Source organism: Mirounga leonina, unplaced genomic scaffold (genome assembly GCF_011800145.1).
Source record: "Mirounga leonina isolate KUSES-001 unplaced genomic scaffold, KU_Mleo_1.0 Mir_151, whole genome shotgun sequence".
Taxonomy (NCBI): domain Eukaryota; kingdom Metazoa; phylum Chordata; class Mammalia; order Carnivora; family Phocidae; genus Mirounga; species Mirounga leonina.
In genome coordinates this window covers 74656443-74674193 of record NW_023270377.1, presented here as the reverse complement: position 1 = coordinate 74674193, position 17751 = coordinate 74656443, and the positions used below count along the sequence as shown (strand labels likewise).

Below are 17751 nucleotides of genomic sequence, written 5' to 3'. Positions count from 1 at the left end.
TCTCTTTCCACCAGTATCCAGAATATTCAGACTGATTCACAAAACAGCTAAGCCTCCAGCTAGCAAATACTCCATCTGTTCTCTTGATACAGGAGGTTTCAACCCTGAATATACACTCAAATCATTTGCAGTGCTTTAAGCTGTCTCCTGGTCCTACTCCAGACCATTTGTATCATAATCTATGAGGGTGAGGCCAAGCAGAAGAAAGCTTCTAAAAGCTTTCCAAGTGGGAACCACTGAAAAAGAAGTTACTTTAAAAAGGAAAAGTAATTGTAATTGTAATGTCACCATTTAACATCAAGACACTGCCCACCTCCCTCCAGAATGTTAGTTGCTAAATTTGCTGCACATTAGAATTACCTGGGGAGGGGCGCCTGGGTGGCTCAGTTGGTTAGGCATCTGCCTTCAGCTCAGGTCATGATTCCAAGGTCAAGGGATGGAGCTCCGCATCGGGCTCCCTGCTCAGCGGGAAGCCTGCTTCTCCCTCTCCCACTCCCCGTCTCCCTGCCTGTGCTCTCACTCTCTCAAAAAATTGAAATCTTAAAAAAGAAAGAAAGAAATACCTGGGGAAGAATTTAAAACCCCGATGGCCAAGTCACACCCTGTGGGACTTGGGAACCGGACAACAGGATAAGTTTAAAGATGCCAGATGATTCCCAAAAAAGAAAAGAAAGAAATGGTCTCCTGATCAAACCCTCTCTCTTAAAAGATCAGGAGACTTGGACTATGCAATAATAAGAACAGCAGCAATAGTAGAAGAGGATGGCCACAGTAAGAATAAAGAGAATAAGGAGGAGAATGATCTCTCTACAAACAATGCAAGGGCACCAAAGCTTTATGCTCATAGACGGGAAAAGTGTAACCTAATATTTCAAAGCAAGCTAAAAGAAATTGTAGAATGATAAAATGTAGAAAAGAACACTATAAATCAAATTTAGAAATACCTCTGAAATAAGGGCCAGAAATGCAGTAAAGATTTAGAAATTAAAGAATGAATTCATTTAGAAACAAAGGCTAAATTTGAAATATCATGCGAATTAGTAATTCCAAAACCCCCAATAATCCCACTTTTAATAGAAGGTGACATATAGAGAGATAAGCAACAAGATCCAAAATAATAGGATTTCCTGGTGGGAAAAACCAAAGCAATAAAACAAAATGAACATTAATACTTATAATTTTTTTTAAAGATTTTATTTATTTGTTTGAGAGAGAGAGAATGAGAGACAGAGAGCAGGAGAGGGAGGAGGGTCAGAGGGAGAAGCAGACTCCCTGCTGAGCAGGGAGCCCGATGTGGGACTCGATCCCGGGACTCCAGGATCATGACCTGAGCCGAAGGCAGTCGCTTAACCAACTGAGCATTTAAGAAAATGTGCCTGAAAGTAAAATTGAAACTACATATTGAAAAGGAACGCTATACATCTGGAAGAGTGATCCAGATGAACAATATTAAGATTCATTGTGGTAAATCTATTGAACTTTTAAATAAAAAAGAAAAAAAATCAGTTTGGCATTCAGGCAAATAGACATTTGTAAAAAAGAATAAGATAAAGAAAACCAGATTATCATCAGACTTTTCAAAAGCAACTATTCATGCTGGAAGCATAACATTTTAAAGATACTCAAGGAAATAGATTGTGAGCCAAGGACTTCAGATATACCAAATTGATTTTCAAATATAAAGGCCACAGATGTATTTATCAACATGCAAGAACTCAGAATATTGTTCCCAGTAAATGGAAACATCATTTGTACATTTGCTCAAGCAAAACCTTGGAATGCTTCTTGATGTCTTTTTTTTCCTCTTATAGCTCATATCCAATTCAATTGCTAGTCTTACTTGGTTCTACCTTAAAAAATCCCAAATTTGGGACATCTGGGTGGCTCAGTTGGCTGAGCATCAAACTCTTGGTTTTGGCTCAGGTCATGATCTTAGGGTCCTGAGATCAGGTCCCAACTCCCCCACCACCCCCTACCCCCCCGCCCCAGGCTCCAGTTCCTGGCTCTGGGCTCCATGCAAGTCTACCTGGGATTCTTTCCTTCTGCACCGCCCTCCCTTTCTGCCTCTCCTCCCACAAGCACTTGTGCTGTCTCTCTATATATTAAATAAATAAATAAATAAATAAATAAATAAATAAATAAATAAATAAATCTTAAGGAAAAAAAAATCCCACATTTGACCTATCCACCTCTATTGTTATCCTACTATTCCCAGCAGCTACCATCTCTAGCTGGCATGACTGCAAGAGTCCCCTTAAGTGTTTCTCTGCTTCCATTCCTGCCTCCTTCTTATCTGTTCTCTGCACAGCAGCCAGAGTAAGCTATTAATAGGTCATCTTCATGCTTAGAAATTATGATTTCCTACATGATTTAGTCTTAGATACCTCTCTCCTCTGCCCCTTGTTCACTGCACCCTGGCCACATTGCTAGCTTGTTACTTCAATCAGTTTTCTCAGCTGCAGAGAGCATCCATTGGCTATTCCCCCTCTCTGGAACGCCCTTCCATACACATGGAAATCTGGCCGCTCTCTCACTTTACAAGGTATCTTTTCAAGTATCATTTTCTCTGAATGGCCTTTCTTAATCCACTATCTAAAATAGGATAGTACTCCTTCCATCACTTTTTCTACCATTACTATGCTTTATAGTTCTTCACAGAAGTTCTTGATCTTCTGACATATTATGAATGCATTTGTGTATTGCACTCTTCTCTTCTAAAATATAAGCTCCATGGTGGAATGGACTAGGTTTACTCTGTTCACTTCAGTATCCTTAGCACCTTAAATGGTGTCTAGCATGAAGTATACCACCTCTCAGTAATATTTGTTGAGTGAATGAGTGCATTCATAAGAGAGGTTACAGACCAAGTATATCCATTATAAAAAATAGATCAATAATAAGTTGTTACTGGGGACAAAATACTTTGGAAGCATTCTTGAGTTCTGTGCTTAATTTGTCAAAAAGTAGGATGATATGAATCTATCATATGTCCCTTTAAATGCTTCTGTCAGAGTAATGTACTGGCCTGAATATGGCTTTGAATCTTCTTTCATCCACCAAAGATTCAAAATTTTATAAATGACTCAGACTGTAGCCCCTGTAATTATTAACTAGTATCTATTCAAGTACCATGAATCTAGCAGAGGTCCTTTGAATCAGATTGCATAGCTTACATGTAAAGGTAAATTAATCATTTTGTGAGATATTTATTCCCCAAAGTATTATAGTATTATACTGTTCCATACTTTTTTAGGATAATAAATAACAATACATCATTTTATTATTTTTCAAGAAGTTTGCCTTTTATTAAATGTTAGCAAGAAAAGCTGATATAAAGGACTTAAAAATAAACTTGCATGTTATATGTTGATTAGATTATGTAAAACATAAACAGACTGATATACTACATCATATATCAATTATTACCTTTCTCAATCCTGTCCTAGCTATAGGTTCCGAAAAATCTTTAACCTTTGCATATAGGCTCAGTATCCTCCAGTGCCTGAATAATCAGCCTACATCAGATAACCTAAACTTACCAGTATGGAACTTGAACATGATTTTTCTTCTTGAAGCTTGTATCTTTTCTCTTTATTTTTTTTAATATTTATTTATTTTAGAAATTGAGAAAGAGAAGAATGCACAAGTGGGGGGGCGTGGTCAGAGGAAGGGGAGAGGGGAAGCCCGCTCCTTGCTGAGTAGGACACGGGGCTCCATCCAGGACCTGAGCTGGAACCAAGAATCTGAAGCTTAACCTACTGAGCCACTCAGGCACCCCTCCTCTCTCTTTGATATTCATTGTGTGTTCTGTCCTTTCTAACGGGTTGCGGCTCAGATTTCTCTATGAAAGCATCTATAATCCTGCTCTCAATCTCAAGGCATTGGAACAGGGCTTGACTGCTTAGCTCTTTCCAACCCTTGCAAAGTATGAATTCCAATCCCTACTCGTCTCAATTGCTGACTGGGGCCTTAATGCAAATCACACCACTTTTCCCAATGCCAGGAGCCATTACTTGACTTTTGGGTTCTGCATCACACAGAAAAGTGATTCATATAAACCTAATCTATCCTCTTTAGAAGTCTTTGATCTTATTCATTTGCCAATATGAAGAAATATGTGCTTAAAGCATAGATAACTAAACAGATATATGCAAGTAATGTATGAGTGAACAGTAAAATATGCATGTTCTAATAAGAGTCAGAGATAAGAACTTTTCAGAAGCAGAGTGGACAAATATAAATACATACTTGGGGTTTCGACTAAGGGAAGAAATTAAAAACATTCCGTTTATTAGAAATGCCATTTTTAGTATTCATTTGTGCTTGATTTAGTAATTTTAGCATCTTTAAACTCAGTGAATGGCTTTTGTAATTACATGTGTCTCAAATACATATTAACATTATGTTAATTATGGAACTAATGCAGTACTTGAGTGTAAACCAAGAATCCTATGTTTGCAGTTGGCAATTTAATCTTGTTTTTAAGGCATTTTTAATGTGAAATCACCACTTAGTCTTGTAATAGCTTTTCTTAGCTAAGGTCAACTCTTTTCCATTAAGTTTGGCATTAGGGATGAAGAAAAAGATGTATGAATATGTTTTAGTTACAGAAATAAACAATAATTAAACTTTATCAACATAGGATGGAACATCTAATAATAAAGCAATCTAAAAACACATAAATTTGAATATTTAACCAATTTGTTTCTATTCCTTTGCATATGGTACCACAGGAGTTCAAGAATAGATTATGGTTTTTTGAGTGTAATTTGGCAACTGTCCTAATTTTAAAAGGATCATGGGAAGAATGACTAATTTGTAATGTTTCCTCTTTCTCTGATACTGTGCTATAAATGAGGAGTGCCTCTTGATTAGATGCTAATGACAATGCCATTGCTGTTCAAGTTTACTACAGTAGGAGATAGAAGTTTACACAAAATTAAGAATAGACATAGAAAAAGAAAAATCAATATTTAAAACAATGTGTTCTTCTTGGAGAAATTTCCTTGCAAACATGTATCCTCTCATTATCAATATACAATTTGGTAACAGCAGGAAGATTTTCTGACTTAAATCACTATCTGACTTCTGTTTTTGTGTGTTTCCTTTAGATAAGAAATGTTGAAACCAACCAATGTTTAGACAACATGGGCCGCAAGGAAAATGAAAAAGTGGGTATATTCAACTGTCATGGTATGGGAGGAAATCAGGTAATCTCTCTTTTTTTCTTAATCAACTTCATCCTTGGGGGGAAAATATTGCTGTGAAACCATCACAGTAAACCATGACTCACATGCCAATAACAATTGAGTCTTAGCTTAGGGAATTAATGGGCATTCAAATCAAGAACTAATTTGGCTATTTTGTTACCCCAAGTATCTTAAAAAAGCACTACAGAATTTAATAAATAGGGCAACACTTTCAATGAGCCCAATTAATGAAGATAGCCAAATATTTTAGACCTATCTCATTTTCAGCAAATGAACACTACATTTTATTCTTTTAACTGACTAGTATAAAGTAATCCCTCAACAACCATGATGTTTTCCCAATGGTGATTCTATATTTCTTTTGTGTTTATGTACATCATGTTTTCTATGAATTTCTGAGGTTCAATAAACTTTAAAATGCATGGTAAGCACCTCTGTTACACTTGTGCTTTGGCTATCTGAAGATGCCCTTTGAACCAGGTAAAAATGAAATCTTTAAACAAAACCGATGGCTGACTACAAGTCTAGGACAGCTTTTTTGTGTGTTGCAGTCCAATTATCAGAGATCTGTCAGACTGTAACAAGGATCCTTGTACTCTCTTTAAATACTGGACAGTGATTCTCAAGGTGTGCCATGTGGAAGCTGCTTAGCTGTGAGTCTTCAGGTGGAGCAGCCCTGCTGTCATGGCCATTTTGAGAGGCAGAATTTGGAATTTGTAGGAACTCATAACAGAGTTTGTGGTAGCTAATCCTCTGTTGACAAGGTGTCCACAAAAATCGAGGAGAAACACACCAGTGAGTTCTTTATCTAGTGCATTAGAGTGAAATTAGGAAGTAAAAGTTATTCCATGCAGCACAACATCATGGTTATGTTGGTAATGCAGCTGAATGTGTCAAGAATCTACAGGGAAAAAGCAATAGCCCTGTTGAGTTTTGACACCATATTTCAAATAGGACTTGTGAGATTCAATGGAGAACATTCAAAAATGAAATTTTCTTCCTAAAAAAAAATTATTAAGATCCTAATTAGTGTTCCAAAATTTCAACTTAAGCAGAAAAATATTTAAATCAAAGTTTCTAGATTACAGCATGGAAAAATAACTTTATGAAAGAAAATAACAGGAAAAACAATACAGACAGAACAATGGCAGAGCATTCAGAAATGGTCCAGCTTTTATATTGATTCACAATGAATGTGAGAGGCCTTTACTACCAAAACCAGTGGAATCCCAATGAATTCAGCTGGAAATGGCAAACAGCTTAACTGTTAGAGGACTAAATGTGCAGGGTTTAATTTTTTCACAAATGGATGTAAGAAATCTGAAGGTGATCAACTCTTGACATTTGTCCAGGTCTTCAGTGACTTTGTCAAGAAATCAAAAACTTTCTAACTTTGCATTCTTCAATCCTTAAAATTAACTTTTATCATCAGCTGGTCACATGAGGGCTGCTGAAACTCCAGACATCATATCCACATTCAAGGCAGGAAGAAGTTGGGGTAGAGAAGAGCTGCAGTAGCCATAACTGTCCTTTTGCTAGGAAAAACAAGACTCCCTAAAGGCTTTTTACACTCCCCCCCCCCCACCTTGTAAGTCTCTTTGGCCAGAAATATGTTACTTGAATACCTCTAGCACAAAAACACGGAATATTTTACTACACTTACATGTGTAAATGTCCTCACAGTTTATTTACCATGAATACTGGGTGGACATGTAGAACTGTCTCCATAATGTGTTTCACCAGCTGATGAAAAAGTCAGCTGATCATCTGCACCATGGTGACCTACAGAATTTCAAAAAAACACATTATTTATGACATCATTCTGATTCTAATGCAGATGAAAATGAAATAGGAAATGAAAAGGAAGATAACCTAGATGAATTATCCTCATTGATTTTTTAAGTTGCCATAGTTAATGTTAAAAAAGATAACCAGTCATATACCTGTGTTTGTCTAAATGAAACAAAACACCTGGATCATTAATGTTAAAAATTGTATCACTCATTTACAAGTGTTCAAATACCCAGAAATAAGCTATCCCACTCTACCATAACCTTCTTGTTGACCAGGACTATGTCTTATTCTTCTCTTCACTTAGTACTTGACTGAAGGCCTGGGATGTGGTAGGTAACTAATAACTACTAGTCGAGTAAATAGATGAAAGAATTCATGGTCAGAACAATAGACTTATACCTTAGTACTATGTAGACATTGCCATAGAATGCTGTTATTGTCATAGTAACCAAAAGTATATAAAGACACCAATCTTAGGGATTCATAAATAAAGTGAACCAACAATAAGTAAAACCCCATACCTACATATATTCTAATGTTTCTACATTGTTAACTTAATGACAAAGTAGAAATTAAAACCGATGTTCTTCATCTACATGAATAGTTGTTCACGTTTACAGATATGCATGGAAGAAAGTTTACAGGAGCCCTTTTTGCTATAACAAATACAATGGACACAGCTCAGTATTTACCAAGACAGGAATGTTTAAATAAATTGTGATGCATCCATAGTACAGAATACTCCATAGCCACCAAAGTGAGTGAAAGGTCTATATGCATTGTCGTGGAAAATTGAAAAGGAGGGAAAAAATCCAGAATATAACTTACTTTGAATGACCTCATTTATGAAAAATATATGTGAACATTTTTGTCTATAAAGTATATCTGTGTTTGTATAGGTGTAATATAATCTGTTAGAAATGCATAGCAATCTATCTGGAATAGAATTACCTCTGGTGAGAAGAAGGAGCTAGAAAAGGAACCTTTACTTTTTACCCCACATTTTTCTATATATATATGTATTACTTTCATAATTGAACAAATAAAAATGGAGAAAATTGAACTGTTGAGAATAAAAGAGTATCATTTTTTTTAAGATTTTATTTATTTATTATTTATTTATTTATTTATTTAAGAGAGAGACAGAGAGAGAGGGAGAGAGAACATGAGCAGGGGGAGCAACAGGGGGAGTGGGAGAGGGAGAAGCAGGCTTCCCACCGAGCAGGGAACCCAATGAGGGGGCTCGATCCCAGAACCCCAGGATCATGACCTGAGCCGAAGGCAGACGCTTAACGACTGAGTCACCCAGGCACCCCAAAAGAGTATCATTTTAGAGCATTGCTCTGACCTGATTAATTGGGTCATTTATGGTAAATTACTTAATATTTTTTAGCTTTACTATTTTATTTATAAAATGGGTAAAAGACTTTTACCCAAATTTTTTTCCTCTAAAGATTAGTAAAATTTATATAATAACTAACACTAGCCGGGCATATACTAGACGCTCAGTACATATATTGGTCTATTGACATTATTTATTCTCTTTACGTATTTCAGTTTCTATTCTCAATTGTTTCTCTTTTCTCTCTAAGAAAATAAAAGTTTCAGTGGCTAATGCCAGAGGCAAGGTAAAATGCACAGCACTTCCTATGGTATTGTTAAGCTTAATAAAATGAACTGCCTCTCCTGTTGTTTTAATATGTATTATGAAATAATTAAACCATCACATAAAACCCTATTATGATTTATACTTTGATGGAAATCAATATTTCTTGGATGATTAATTCTAGTTAGTCCCTAATTAGGGACATGTTTACATTTTTTACTTACTTTAGAGAAGAACAGATTTTAGGATTTTATTCTCAGAGCTACCTTCCCTGTGCTTTATTGTTATTCTCTTATGTTACCATGGAAGCAGTATCTATTTTTATGGTTATTTAGTTTAAAATTTTTAAAAGTAGCCCCAACCCATATAAGATATTCAAGTTTCTCACTCCTGCTTTTACACAAAATTCCTAAGAAATGTTAACACTGTTTTTTTTAGCATTTCTGCTCAGTTTCATTTCTAAAAGAAGGTGCTTTATATTTGTTGACAGCTATCCCTTAACTATTTCTCCTTGCACAGGAGTTTTTTTTTTTTTTTTTTTTTTTTTAATGTTCTTGGAGATATCAGGAAGAAACTTACTTTCAGTAGTTGCTGGAAATACTTTTCTTAAACACTTAAACACTCAAATATCCAACATACTTTCCCTCCACCCCTAGCCCCTGCAGGGCTTGGGATACGGTAGACACCTAATAAAAACTAGCCAACTAAATGAAAGAATGCATGGAAGTTTTTGTAGCAAGAATACTGTAAAAATAAGACACCAAGTGTAGAATTATTATTACATTCAACATTTAATCATCTTGAGGTATTCTTTTTTTTGAAGTATTCTTTTAGAACCTTAGTAATAAAAACCTTCTGTCTCAAAGAATAATGACATAATTAGAAAGTCCATTCCTATCTGTTCTTGAAATGCTTTCATTAACAAAGAAGGTGATGATCATTAAACACTTTCAAAAGAATGAAAATAAATTTGATTAAAACTTGAACATAAATTTTTATAAGGGAAGGAAAAACTTGCAATTTCCTGGTAGAATGTATGTTACTAAAAGTTATGGGATCGTCTTCTCTTTACTTCTGAAAAGATGAAATTGATTCCTGGAAGCAGTTCTATGTCCCCTACAATGCTCATGACTCAGATTTATATCTTCATCTCCAACGTCTCTGCTGAATTCTGGAATCTGTTGCCAATTAATTATTGGGAATCTCTGCAGACATCTCAAACGCAACTGTTTCCAGACTGTGCTCATTTTCTTCTCTTTAACATAAGCATCCAAAATTGAAACCCAACATAGACACTTCTAAAGTTTGATTGGTCACCCAACCCTGATATTAACATGAAAATAATATGCCTTGACTCTGATCTCTAAGACCCTTTACAACTAGGGCCTCTTTCTTTGTCCTGGCCTGTATCTTCTTTCACCTATGTGGTCAGAAAACCTTGTTATTTCCACACATCATATGGAATTCCAGGCTTATGTTCTATATAGGCCACATTATAATTAAAATATGATAAAAAAATCTCCAGCAATTCTCCCCTGCCCAATGAATCACATAAAAATTCCTTAGTTATGTATACAGTTATATATTCCTTAGTTATGTATATATACAAAACCCCACATAATTTCATCCTCATCGGACTTCCCAGTATTGTCTCCCTTGATGTTCTAATAGTTTTTTTGTGCTGTAGACATGTCTGATAGTTTTATTCCCTGTGGGCTCTGTGCATTTTCCTATCTCTCCAGTTCACTGATACTGTTCTGTCTACTTGCACTGTTGACCACCTACTACTTACTCCACTCACAAACTTAAGACATACTGTTTAAAACCCAAATAATTTAGCTTCTTTTTGGCTCTCCATTGGCTAACAATTTCTTAACCTGAACAGGGCATATGTGAATGGATATGCTATAATTTATTTTAATCAATCCCTTATTATTTAATACATTATAGGTATTGTTATAGGTGAGGCTCATCAATAACCTTGTAGCTAAAATCTAGTGAGCATCTATATTTACTTCTTTAGAAATACTGCCTAGAAGTACATTTGACAGGTCACAACTTATGCAACATTATAAGGCTTTTAATAATAGTGACACATTGTCCTTTTTAAGGTTTTACTAGTTTAACGGGTCTAATTGCTAACCTACGAAGAGGCACTATGATAAATATTTTACATACATTACTGCCTTTGATTCCCACAACAATCTATGAAGTACATAGTAGTATTATCCTGATTTTACTCATGAGTCTAATGGGACCCCTGAGAGATTGGTAATATGATTAGGAGGTAAAGCCAGTTTGAGTCTAAATCCGGCTGACTCCCCACCAAGTGTATGTTCACTGCATTTGTATTGATTTCTAACCCCACTCCGCCAGGATTGTGGTCAGGCTGGACAACCCTAAATGGCTATTGTATTTTTGCTTTGTTCTGGTTTTCATGTTTGCCAATTTAGTATGGGAGAAACATTTTATCTTTTTTAAATCGTATCTCTAATGTTTTCAATGCATGTAAGTAATTTAAAAATTGACATCAATACTTTGTAGATTTTCTAGTCACGTTTTTGCCTTTGTTTTTGCTTACATTTTCATTGGTGGTTGAGGGAGCTCTTGTGTCTCTTCTCCACTTATAAAAATACTTTATTAAGATTATTACCTTCTGTAATACATGTTCCAGATATTTTTTTCTGATTTGACATTTTGTTTCTGGTGTGTTTTCATGTACAGACTTTTAAACAGTTTATATATTTTAATTATTGCTTGCTTTTATGCTTTCTCTTTTTGATGTAGAAATACCATTCTTTTTTAATGTGGTGCTTTTAAATGACATTTACCTCAGCTTAAAGGAGCTAATATCAAAATTGGCAAATAGGCCTTAGTCTTATTGGTCATATATCTGACACTATTTTTTATTTAAAATTTATAAAAAATATATCTGTAATTGGGTACAAGTTAGATTAATATTTATAAAATAACTATTTTACTTTAATAACAAGTATATGTAAAATTTTCAAAAATCCAAGGTGTTTCCCTTTGAATTGCAATATCTTTTTAATCAAAAGGGGAAAAAGCAGCCTTCATGCATATTGTACTTATTTTTTCTAAAGACAAAAAAACATAAAATGATGGGAAAATACTCACATTTTAGCAAATGCATTTAGAATGTTTCTCTTTCTCCCTGGAGCCACTCATTTGGAGGGAGCTAGAAAGTATATGGAAACATTCCATGTAATTTATTGTAGTAAATGATTCACAGCCATTTTTCAAGGTAGCAAGCCTTTAGGGAAGCTTATGCTAGCCATTTATTAAAACCATGTTTTCTGCCAAGGTAAAGAAGAGATCATTAGGTCTTATCAATACTTTCAAACAAATGTCTCCTCCTCTAAAATGTGACTACTTATATTTAAGAAGAATCTAACCTTATGACAGTAAACAAATTTTGAGAGTCAACAAATACTTCCTGCCTTATTACAAACCCTCTCCTAGAAAGAGCTTAATTATTTTAGTAATGCATTCTACTGTACTCACAGATTGTAATGAATACATTCATTCAACAAAAGTGAATTGACTTTACAGTTTGCATTTTTATCAGTACTATAATTACTTAGAAGCCCTTTCTATGTTAATTTGGTCCCCTTTTGGTAAAGTTTGTGCAATAGAATTAAAATCACCAGGGTAAATTTGCAAGTGAAATGAAATGGCCTAAGAGGAAAGAAGGAGGATGTACCATTCATTAAATGTTTAAATGAGCTGGATACATGTAAGCTGGAGGAGAGCATCATTATTTATATTGAAGGAATATCTGGTAAGCTTGGAATTGATTGAAATTTGCAGGAACTTAAAGTTTGTAGGATGTGATTCTGCCTAGTTTGCCTGGTTGGAGTGTTTCCTGGCATAAAAACAAAGAGCAAATCTATTGTGTTCAACCCCTTTCTTTCCCTGGTAGTAGTTACTCAGAGATTGTGAAATTTTTTTCTTAAGGTTTCCTATAAAATGAGCACTAATATTGGCCATCTCTTAGATTTATCTTTTCCTCTGGGTGTAATGTTATGTATCTCTACATAATGATAGTTAATACCTATCACATGACATTTTTTCAAAAGCTATGGAAAAATTGGCAGTGCAAGTTAATCTAGAAAGCACTTTTGCTATTTTACTGTAAAGTACTTAAAATTAATTCCCTGAAATCCCCCATTCATTTAAATAAGCCACACCTTTGGCTTTGAGCTTTCTAGTTAATAAGTACAAAATTGGTTATATGATTCATTGTGTCAATAATATAAAAACAAGCCACCTTCAAAAAGGTTCAATTTTTTCCTGGTGTTGAAATGATAAAAATTTCTACTCTGATTCCTGATAAAGAAAGCAACAAGGAGGGACACCAGACTAAACTTAGAGGGACAACAGCCTCTAAGAAGTCATCTTAGGGGGCGCCTGGGTGGTTCAGTCCCTTAAGCAACTGCCTTCATCTCTGGTCATGATCTCAGTGTCCTGGGATCAAGCCCCTTGTCAGGCTCCCTGTTCAGCGGGGAATCTGCTTCTCCCTCTCGCTCGTGCTCTCATCTCTCTCTCTCTCAAATAAATAAATAAAAATCTTAAAAAAATAAAAGTCATCTGGGCGCCTGGGTGGCTCAGTTGGTTAAGCGACTGCCTTCGGCTCAGGTCATGATCCTGGAGTCCCGGGATCCAGTCCTGCATCGGGCTCCCTGCTCGGCAGGGAGTCTGCTTCTCCCTCTGACCCTCCCGACCCTCCCCCCTCTGATGTGCTCTCTCTCTCAGTCTCTCTCTCTCAAATACATAAATAAAATCTTAAAAAAAATAAATAAATAAAAGTCATCTTAGGAAACAACAATGATATCAAAGTATGTCAGTGCACATAGCAGGACAAAAGAAATATTTATTCTGTTGATTAATCAATTAATTATGGTGTATCATCATATCAGCCTATGCTCTAAAGACCTTAAAATTAAATTTCTGTAGGGCTTAAATGTTAAAATACTTTAAGCTCTTTAGGAAATACGTGTAAATTTATATTCATTTTATTAATGGGATTCCCAGAATTTTTTTTTTAAACCCTCCCTTAAAAATTAAATATCACACATTCTCATAAAGAAGAAAGTTTAATACTACTCTAGTTTAATAAAATCCCAACACACACACACACACACACACACAGCTTCTCTTATCTCACACCATCAATAGAACTATTCTCACTGAGAAGGGTAAGCTGTTAGCACAAAAATCTACTAGAAGAAAAATGTTAGCAGCATCTGTCTGTTCCCTCACCTCACCCATTTATCTCCTTTGCAGTCCGTGTTAAGTACAGACAGACTCCAAGCTTTCCACTAACATTACCAACATAAGCTTGTCTGCAAAAACCAGCAGAGCTTTTCCCCTCAGCGATGTTTCAATCTTCTGAACCTCATTTCTCTCTCCGTTTTATCTTCAAGTGCTTTTTTCCTGACTTATGCATAATTCTTCTTGACTCAACACCCTAGTCTTATCATTACTGAGCTGCTTCCTTGTTTAAGTAACCTTCCTGATGACATTTTTGTATATTTAATATTAAAAAAATTAACAATGTGAATGCATGAATTTACTATATATAAAGAACATTAAGGTCCTTTGAAATGATCTCCTGTTTTTCCCCCTTAGACCACATGTGTGCCTAAATTTCACGGAGGATGTAAATAATTATTTTAATTTACCATGTGAAGCGGTTTATAGTAGATGATGTAATAATTTAATCTTGGCTTAATTGAGTAGTAAAAAACCACTTTATTAACTTCTAAGTAAGGTAAACAATGTCTATGATTTCTAAATTAACAGTGTTGGCTAGCCTACTTTTATATTCACTGGAAGCCAAGCAGAATCCATACTTATAATTATTTGCTTTGCTATACCTAAGATATTCTTCATCTTACTGAGTTCTTAATTCTATCATAGTTATTAAATTCTGTAGAAGAGAAGTAACAGGTAAGGGTATTTCTAGGTTTTTATTTTTCTTTCAAATATGAAATCTTGATTTTTCAGGAAAGAAAAGTTAGCACAATAAAGCCTCAGTAACAAAAAAACTAGAAAATAAATTCATATTCAAATACTTGACTAACCAATGTTAGAAAAAGAAACAAAGTTTGGAAAAAGGAAAACTCTATAAAATCTGCAAATTTCATAGCCAAGTAAAATGTCAGGTATAATATTTTTATAGCACCAAGATTCTTAAAGCATTCTTTACTTAATACTCACCAGTTTTTGAAAGGAGTTATCAGGAGTGCCTGGGTGGTTCAGTCAGTTAAGCGTCTGACTCTTGGTTTCTGCTCAGGTCATGAGCTCAGAGTCATGAGATCCAGCCCTGCACTGGGCTCCACGTTGACTGTAGAGCCTGCTTAAGATTCTCTCCCTCCTCTTCTGCCCCTCCCTCCTGCTTGCTCTCTCTCTCTCTCTCAAATAAATAAATAAATGAATGAGTGAATGAATGAATAAATAAATAAAAGGAGTTATTGTATATAAGATATTATGAAGATAAACCAATTAAAGGCAAGCTTACATATCTGGATGACAGAAAACAAAATGTTTTAGGGTTTTTATTTCTTCACAATTAAGTATATATTCCAAAAATATTTTTCATGGTTAGAAATGTAGACATAACAATAGTGACAAAATATCTTTCATATTTTAATGGTCCTAATTATATATTCTTTGTGTCAAGTAAATAAGAATTTTATCTGAGATATCATGGGAATGTCATTGCTTTTCTGTTAAACTATGAACAGTTCTTTCTCATTTTATTAGGCAATCCTCCTAGTTAATAATCTATTCTCACCATTAAAGCCTATTATTTTTATTTAAATAGAAGTATACCAATAATTTCTTCTTTGCATAAAACAATATTTTTATAGGATTAATTGCATTCTACACTAAATTAAAGCATAGGTCAGCAACATGAGTTGGTTTAGTTATTTCTATTTTTAAAGCTTTTTAAGAATAGAGCATGAATTTTTGGTCCTAACAGCCTCTGACAGTGATGGGGTGAAAACTGTTATATATTGAATGCTATTCCTATAGTAGACCTTTACCAGATGCTTTAAATATACATAAAATTTGATTCTCAGAATAACCCTAATAGAAAGATATCATAAATGGGTTCCATTTTTCATATACTTTATTACACTATATCATACTTGATCTGAGTCAGCTTTGGTAAAAAGTCAATATCGATAGCATCAGAAGACCTGGGTGTCAAATTGCTCTCTGCCTATCTTAGTCTGCTCAGGCTGCCATAACACAACATCGTAGATGGTTTCAACAACAGACCTTTATTCTCTCACAGGTCTGGAGGCTGGAAGTCCCAGATCAGGATGCCAGAATGGTCAGGTTCTGGTGGGGACACTTTCCTGGCTGGTACAGTGCCACATTATGGCTTTGTCTTCATGTGGCAGAATGAGAGTTAGCTCTGGTCTCTCTCTTCCTCTCCCTGTAAGGGCACTAATCCCATCATTGGGGCTCCACCCTCATGACCTCATCTAAACCTAATTAAATCCCAAAGACCTTACCTGCAAACGCCATTGTATTGGCAGCTAGGGTCAACATAACAGTTGGAGAGAGGGGGAAACACAAACATCCAGTTCATAGCAATGGCTGTATGGAAGTTCTTTACCCTTTCTGCCCTCAGTTTCTAATACTGTAATTGATATGGTTGAACTAGATGTTCACCAGTTCTAGTATTCTTTATCCCTACTGTTAGATAAGAAAGAGCATCAAGTCCAGATGATTTGTGAAATCTTTGTTCCAGTGACAGGGGACATGAATTTAAAAGGCTAAGAATTTAGGGGGAAAAAAAAAAAAAAAAAATATATATATATATATATATATATATAAAATTGTTCTGGAAAATGTCTTAGAACAATGTGAAAATTTTAAGCAATCTGTCAGTCACCAAAACCTAATGATTTAAAGAAAGAAAAAAAACAAACTCTGTTAATCAAGAATTCCTTGAACACCGTATGTATACCCAGCAATGTATGGGTGGTGCCAAGAGGAATATGAAAATATACCCAAAACTCAAACTCTTTTTCTGTGTATAGGGAAGTTGAAAAAGATGCTATTTGTTACATGACATGGAATCCTTCCATGAGTGTCCCTAAGAGAATTTCATACTGCACTGAGTATTAAGAAGAGTTGGTTGTCTCCTGAGAAACAGGTTTTTCTTTTCTTTCTTTACTGATAAACACATGGTTCATCCAGAGAAAATTAATAATATTCTGTGGAAAAATATTTATAATGGCCTTATATTGGATTCTTTCATTCTTTTAAACATTACCATTGTTTATGTAGATGGATTTTTTCCTCTCTTATTTCTTGCTGTGTGTATGTTACATAGCTATGTAAAATTCTGTTTAAATCTACTTCCACTTTTTACAAGATGAAATATAAATAAATAAATAGGCACACAATCCCTATACTCAGTCCCAATGAGAATACAAAGCAATCATTGTTGAAACAAAAAGGATTTGTGCTGCTCTGCCTTAGGAGGCATTCAGAGAAGGGTCTAATAAGAACAGGAGTGGGTCTGAAAGGGTCACAAAGCTGTTGGTGAGCACAGAGAATGGAGTGTCTGCAAGGACAGTGGGGATCCTAGCCCAGATGGAGTAGAAGGCCTGGACTGAAGAGAGTGGAACAGTAAGTTTTATAGGTAGAGGAGCTAAGATTATAATAGAATGTAAATGTCAAGCAAGGGAATTTCGATTTGAAGGGACAAAAGGAGCAAAGAGTTTTCAACTGCAAAGGTTGTCAAAGGAGAGCTATTCCTAATACAACCTCATGAAAATACTTGGACATGAACTGTTATCAAAAATGACATGGTGAATATAGCCAAAATGAAAAGGGCTTTTTATTCTTGTTATTTAGTATCCAAGTATAATTTCACCACAAGCAGGGACAGACTATAGAACTTTCTCTCAGTTCATTTCTTTTATTCTTTTATCAAGGGACTTGATCCAATAGAGAGCAAGAAGCTACCTGTAGTATATACAAAAATGATATGTTTCCATTAAAGGAAAAAAGGCTTCAGTAGGTTACCATAGAAACAGCCTAGCATCCATTCCAGTTTCTAATAAAGGATCTTAGTCTTCTAATGAAAACCTA

General features: G+C 35.0%; 1 protein-coding gene across 2 annotated transcripts in view; it reads left to right on the top strand.

Moving 5' to 3' along the window:
- GALNT13 (polypeptide N-acetylgalactosaminyltransferase 13) overlaps positions 1-17751 on the top strand; it is a 544197-nt gene that overhangs the window by 501546 nt on the left and 24900 nt on the right. For both annotated transcript variants that reach the window (XM_035008009.1, XM_035008010.1), the window contains exon 11: positions 5112-5210. In XM_035008009.1, the coding sequence (XP_034863900.1) occupies positions 5112-5210 (99 nt within the window). The remainder of the gene's footprint in view (positions 1-5111; positions 5211-17751) is intronic.